The sequence below is a fragment of the Leucoraja erinacea genome, unplaced genomic scaffold (assembly GCF_028641065.1).
Source record: "Leucoraja erinacea ecotype New England unplaced genomic scaffold, Leri_hhj_1 Leri_98S, whole genome shotgun sequence".
Taxonomy (NCBI): domain Eukaryota; kingdom Metazoa; phylum Chordata; class Chondrichthyes; order Rajiformes; family Rajidae; genus Leucoraja; species Leucoraja erinaceus.
In genome coordinates, this window is record NW_026576938.1 from 49,461 (window position 1) to 56,638 (window position 7,178).

The 7,178-nt window shown below is 48.2% G+C and overlaps 1 protein-coding gene across 1 annotated transcript; it reads left to right on the plus strand.

Annotated features, from left to right (window-relative positions):
* Positions 1 to 398: 398 nt before the first annotated feature.
* On the plus strand, positions 399 to 2,785 carry LOC129695206 (heat shock cognate 71 kDa protein-like). The gene has a single exon (XM_055631982.1). The coding sequence runs from the start codon at positions 563 to 565 to the stop codon at positions 2,483 to 2,485; it is 1,923 nt and encodes a 640-aa protein (XP_055487957.1). The 5' UTR covers positions 399 to 562; the 3' UTR covers positions 2,486 to 2,785.
* The last annotated feature ends 4,393 nt before the right edge of the window (positions 2,786 to 7,178 follow it).

Genomic DNA, 7,178 nt, shown 5'->3' on the forward strand with positions numbered 1-7,178 from the left:
GAACTTTCTGCCACTTTCCCGAACTTTACAGAACTTTCTCGCTCAATCTAAAGCCGCCGCCCCCAGCAGCTTCCTGCATTCGCCGATGAGATCACCGACACGCCCTCCCATTGGCCAAGGTTGCCATCGATCAAAGCGTGGGCGGGTCTTGTGCGGGTCCAACCCCCGCCATTGGCTGGTGGGCTGGGAGTCTCACCTCATTGGCCAGTAGACTGGGCCAATCTGCGCCCCCGGCGGCGCCCGTCTCCCCTGCGATTGGTCACTTGCTTCAGAACGTTCTCCAACGTTCTGGCGGTGACTCACCGGCGCCTCCTCCCATTGGTCGAGCCCAACGCAGCACCGCCCACATCTGGGCCGCTCAAGGTATATAAGGAGCTGGTGGTTGGTTGTTCGAGCAACTTGCAGCGGGACAGAGAGAGAAAGAAGGAAAGAACTATCGGAAAGAAAGCAGAAGTTAAAGAAGGAAGAGAAGTAGAAGGAAGAGAAGAAGTGGAAAGAGGAAAAAAACAACGACTGCGACTGAAGACAGGAATCTGAAGACAAACTTTGTCGAGAACCAGAGATGCCAGGATCCAAGGGGACAGCCATCGGCATCGACCTGGGCACCACCTACTCCTGTGTCGCCGTCTTCCAACATGGCAAGGTGGAAATCATCGCCAACGACCAGGGCAACCGCACCACCCCCAGCTACGTGGCCTTCAACGACACCGAGAGGCTCATCGGCGACGCTGCCAAGAACCAGGTGGCCATGAACCCGTCCAACACCGTCTTCGACGCCAAGAGGCTCATCGGGAGGAGGTTCGACGACCCCGTGGTCCAGGCCGACATGAAGCACTGGCCCTTCCAGGTGGTGAGCGACGCTGGGAAGCCCAAGGTGAAGGTGGAGTACAAGGGGGAGAATAAAACCTTCTACCCGGAGGAGATCTCCTCCATGGTGCTGACCAAGATGAAGGAGGTTGCCGAGGCTTATCTGGGCACCAGTGTTACCAATGCTGTTGTCACCGTGCCCGCTTACTTCAATGACTCCCAGCGGCAGGCAACCAAAGATGCCGGCGTGATCGCTGGTCTCAATGTCCTGCGTGTCATCAACGAACCAACTGCAGGTGCCATTGCCTACGGCCTGGACAAGAAGGGCAGTGGAGAGCGCAATGTCCTCATCTTTGACCTGGGTGGCGGCACCTTCGACGTGTCCATCCTCGCCATCGATGACGGTATCTTTGAAGTGAAATCCACCACCGGCGACACCCACCTGGGTGGAGAGGACTTTGACAATCGTATGGTCAGCCACTTCATTGAGGAGTTCAAGCGGAAAAACAAGAAGGACATTAGCCCGAACAAGAGGGCGGTGAGGAGGCTGCGGACAGCCTGCGAGAGAGCTAAGAGAACCTTGTCTTCCAGCACCCAAGCCAGTATTGAGATCGACTCTCTGTTTGAGGGCATTGACTTCTACACCTCAATCACCAGGGCTCGGTTTGAGGAACTGAACGCTGATCTGCTCCGAGGCACGCTGGAGCCGGTGGAGAAAGCCTTGAGAGATGCCAAGTTGGACAAGTCTCAGGTCCATGAGATTGTCCTGGTCGGCGGCTCCACCCGCATCCCCAAGATCCAGAAGATGCTGCAAGATTTCTTCAACGGCAAGGAGCTGAACAAGAGCATCAACCCTGACGAGGCGGTGGCCTACGGGGCGGCTGTCCAAGCGGCCATTCTGATGGGGGACAAGTCGGAGAACGTCCAGGATCTGCTTCTCCTGGACGTTGCTGCTCTGTCCATGGGTCTGGAGACGGCGGGCGGTGTCATGACCACACTCATCAAGAGGAACACCACCATTCCCACCAAGCAGACCCAGATCTTCAGCACCTACACTGACAACCAGCCTGGCGTCCTCGTTCAGGTATACGAGGGCGAGAGGGCCATGACCAAGGACAACAACCTCCTGGGCAAGTTTGACTTGAGCGGCATCCCACCTGCCCCTCGTGGAGTGCCCCAGATCGAGGTGACCTTCGACATCGACGCCAATGGCATCCTCAACGTGTCTGCCGCTGACAAGAGCACTGGCAGGACAAACAAGATCACCATCACCAACGACAAGGGCCGGCTGAGCAAGGAGGAGATTGACCGAATGGTGCAAGATGCAGAGAAGTATAAGAATGAGGATGAAATGCAGAGGGAGAAGGTCGCAGCCAAGAACTCCCTGGAGTCCTACGTCTACAACGTGAAGAGCACGATGGCCGATGAGAAGGTGGCGAGTAAGGTCAGCGATGAGGACAAGAGGGCGGTGGTTGACCGGTGCAACCAGACGATATCGTGGCTGGAGAAGAATCAGACGGCGGAGGTCGAGGAGTTTCAGCACCAGCAGAAAGAGCTGGAGAAAGTCTGCCGTCCCGTCATTGCCAAACTTTCCCAAGGAGCGGCCCCGGGAGAGTCATGCCGAGATCAGGCCCGGGACACCGCTTCCTCAGGGCCCACCATTGAGGAGGTGGATTGAAAGCCAACAAATATTATCAGAACATATTGAACTTAAACTAATGGCACTGACCTCCTAGTTTCCTGAGGACATTCCTGAACTCTTTTGTAATTATTTGAAATTTGTGTTTAAAAAAATTTGAGTGTGTGGGGGGGTAACCCATCGGGGCTTTTGGTATCTTCTTGGATTATTGTTGTATATGTTGCCTTCTGTACATTATTTTTAATTGTTCTACTTGGTGGTTTTACTTTGTATAGCTTTGTTTAAATATCATGTTTTCTAAGGTGGCTTTTTGCCAATAAACAGCCTCTTGACGTTTAACCATGTAGTGGTGTTTCTATTTGACACAAGGAACTGCAGATTGTGGTTTACAATCAAAGAGGAACTAAATGCTGCAGTAACTCAAATGGGCTGGGCAGCATCTCTGGAGAACCTGGTTAGGTGACATTTTGGTTACGGACTCATCTCGACTCTTTGTACGCATATCTAGTCCGTGAGAGATGCAGAGGTATGGTGACCTAGTGGTTTGGGCAGCATGTCTGGAGAACATGGTTCAGTGCCATTTTGGGTTGGGACCATTATTTAGACATTTCATATGCATATGTGCTAAAGTAACTTAGTGAGTTGCAGCATCACTGACGAACATGGATGCCATAATCCTGAGCTGAAACAACACCTATCCATGTTCTCCAGAGAGAACGCATGACTTGCTGAGATACTTCGGCACTTTGCTTCCTCTCATGTCTTGCTTCAACTCTTGACACTTCCCCCACTCCCATCTCTATTCTCCTCCCAGCAGACAAATTGAAGCCTCGGGCTATTACCATTATGATTTGAATTTGTTAATTCTGTGGAGAACGATGGTATGAAAACTCTTTGCTACAATTCTAAGGTAAACCAATGTCAGCTCTCGTAAGCTGAATATTCTGCCTGTCTGCACAGGTATGCCTGGCCCATTGTAATGGCTATCTTGAACCAAGACCATTTCAACCTTTTGACCCAATTTTTTTTAAAACAACCAGTTCTTGGAGACCATTATCTGATCTCATGGTTATTGTCTATCTTAATTGATAGGTGGTTGCAGGGAAGGGATGAGGGAAGGTGGTGATTGCCAGCTCCAGAAGAGTAAGTGACAAAGCCCAGGGATGCAAAGGAGATCAAAAGATCAAAAAATCTAAGAGGGGAGAAGGACACGACAGTGGCAGAAATGGATGGAGACCTTCTGCAATTCCTTGTTTTTCCTGTTTTTGTGCTTGCGGTAATAATCATTACTTTGAAGGAAACGTGTCAATTAAGTTCCCTGTTTTCCGAAATACCTCACAGTACTATTAAACTAATTGAACGTGGTCAGCTGTGGCCATTGAGCAAGCCTACAAGTACTATTTACCCACCACAGCCCTTCTGTTCTATCACTTGAACTCCTTTGCGAAACATATTTTGAACTGACTACCCATAATAAACCCCTTAACGCGTAGTTTTATGGCTGACAAAGGTCACATGCTTAAAATGTGTCAGTCTGGAATGTGTCACCATTCTTGGTGAAGTTGGCACAATTCTCTCTGACTGCTCTCTGATCCCCTTTGGAGATGAAGAACCTAAATGTCCCCCTTTTTTTCATATCAAAAAAATAATGTATTTAAATTCCAACATGATACTAATTTTTTTTAAAACACAAAACCGTGGTGACACACCCACCACCATATTACAGAATCACCAAACTCTTCTGACATTAAATTACAAACAACTATGTTACAAATAACATCACCCTCTCCAACACCGCCCAGGCGCGGACGTAACCCCGGGAAAGGGGCACGCATCCAGGCTCGGGCAAAGCTCTCTTCCGCCTGGCGCCGTGACTCGAGGATGGCCAGCTTGGCAAGGCCAAGGATCAACACAACCAGGACATCTTCGGCCCTGCTCACTCCCAAGATCCCGTCACCAGTCCTTCGGTCACTGACAGTCGTGCCACTTCTGTCCCTGCGGGCCCCTAGGTCAAGTGGCGGTGCTCCTTGCCCTCTGGACCCTGGCTACAAGGAACGCTCTATTGGTCCCCCGATGTTCCCCATGGTTGCATCCCACTAGTGTGTCGGGGAGTCTTCGACACCCCTCCACCCGCCACCCCCCCCCCCCCCCCCCCCCCCCCACACACACACACCACTACCACCACCACCCCCACCATCCGCACCATCCCAACCCACACCCCCACCACCTACCGTTGTTACAAAACCTACCATCAGCGGCGCTCCAGATCTGCCACTGCCTGTGGGTGCGATTCCGGAGGCAGTGGTAGGCGACTCCGGAGGCTGTGGGGGACGGATTAAAATTCAGGTTTGTATTGGTTGTCGGAGAGGTATTTGCTCGGACTTACAAGTTGATAAAGAAAATTCGTTCTGCGCTTCTGTTCCCGTTTAAAAAAAAGTTCCTCGACGATTGCATCACTGGATTGAAGTTAAACGCGACTTCTAACGCCTTCAACATCTCGGATCAAAATCAACATCAAGGACTTCCACATCAGGACAAAACAAAAGTTATCTCATTTATTTAACATCTTACCTTGCTTCTTGGTGTAGTTTCATTGAAATCTGATGATTCAAGATATGTTATTTAGGCCCCGATATCGGCCATGTCTTGCCTGCCTATATAGCGGGGCTTATCACGGCAGCGGCCACATCCCGATCTATCACAAAGCACTCTCAAGATAACTAAATTCATTATTTGTTTGCACAATCATCTCATAAGAACATGTAACTCGTCTATATTTTGTGTTTTTGTCTATTTTTTAATAAATATATTTTTAGCCTTTTAAGAATGGGATGTTTAGATCTAGTAATTGAATTTAGATGAATTTCATTGATTTGATGACACTGATGAACATGCTTTTTTTGTTGAGTATTTACAGTTTGTTTTAACGTTACAATAATATTAAAGTTCTGATCTTGATAATAACACATTTTTGATTTTTTTAAGGCAGTCTGGGTGTTTATTACTATTTCCGTCACAACGGTCCATTTGTAATTAATTAAATAAGTAAGTAAGTAAGTTTATTGGCCAAGTATTCACATACAAGGAATAAGCCTGGGTGCTCCGCCAACAAGTAACAACATGACATACAGTGACAGCTACGAATGACTCAGAAAACACTAAACATTAATAATAATAAAATATTAATGATAAAACACCATTGATCAAGCATGTGAACCAACAAAATACCAGATCAAAGGGACGCTACAGTTAGGTAACTACTAATCTACAATTAGGTAACCTTAGAAGATTGAGGGGGGACCATATAGAAACTTACAAAATTCTTAAGGGGTTGGACAGGCTAGATGCAGGAAGATTGTTCCCGATGTTGGGGAAGTCCAGAACAAGGGGTCACAGTTTAAGGATAAGGGGGAAGTCTTTTAGGACCGAGATGAGAAAAAACATTTTTCACACAGAGAGTGGTGAATCTGTGGAATTCTCTGCCACAGAAGGTAGTTGAGGCCAGTTCATTGGCTATATTTAAGAGAGAGTTAGATGGGGCCGTTGTGGCTAAAGGGATCAGGGGTGTATGGAGAGAAGGCAGGTACAGGATACTGAGTTGCATGATCAGCCATGATCATATTGAATGGCAGGGCAGGCTCGATGTGTTTTGTTTTGCCTTCCTTCACAGCGAGGAGAAGATGCGCTTTGAAGGATGTTTGTGTAAATTGTGTTGTGTCTTGGGCCTTTTTCGTTAAATTGTATTGTATTGTATTGTAAGGCCCGAATGGCCTCTACTCCTGTACATATTTTCTATGTTTCTCACTAATTATATGCTTTAATTTCATGTAATCCAAGTAAAATGTATCATATTTGTTTCAGAATACTTCAATCTACAATGACTGACAATTTCATTCTGTTCTCTAATTTGTTAAGAAATCTATGGGCTTTTATGTCAATCGACTGACATCCATCTCAGCTTCTGTGTTACGTTGATGGAAAAGCAATAGGGAGCAAGATGCTAATTTCCCAGTATGAAAAGGACCATAACTTTTGTAGAACTGAAGACATTAACGTGAATTCGGTATCAGATTAAAGTTATTGTTATGCTTAATCTGATCGGATAAATTACAGGCTTGATTTTTACAATATCAAAAATGTGTAACATTCCTGCACCACCCCCGCCCCCACCCACACAACAACTTTCCAGCACTTTCTGGCCACTCTCCGGAACTTTCTGCCACTTTCCCGAACTTTACAGAACTTTCTCGCTCAATCTAAAGCCGCCGCCCCCAGCAGCTTCCTGCATTCGCCGATGAGAACACCGACACGCTCTCCCATTGGCCGACGGCGCCGTCAATCAAAGCGTGGGCGGGTCTTGCGCGGGTCTAACCCCCGCCATTGGCTGGTGGTTCGGAAAGTCTAACCTCATTGGCCGACAGGTCCTGGCGAATCCCCGCCCCCGGCGGCGCCGATCTCCCCTGCGATTGGTCAATTGCTTCAGAACGTTCTCCAACGTTCTGGCGGTGACTCACCGGCGCCTCTTCCCATTGGTCGAGCCCAGCGCAGCGCCGCCCACAGCTGGGACGCTCAAGGTATATAAGGAGCTGGTGGCTGGTTGTTCGAGCAACTTGCAGCGGGACAGAGAGAGAAAGAAGGAAAGAACTATCGGAAAGAAAGCAGAAGCTAAATAAGAAAGAGAAGAAGTGGAAGGAAAAGGAGAAGAGGAAGGAAAAGAGGAAAAAAACAACGA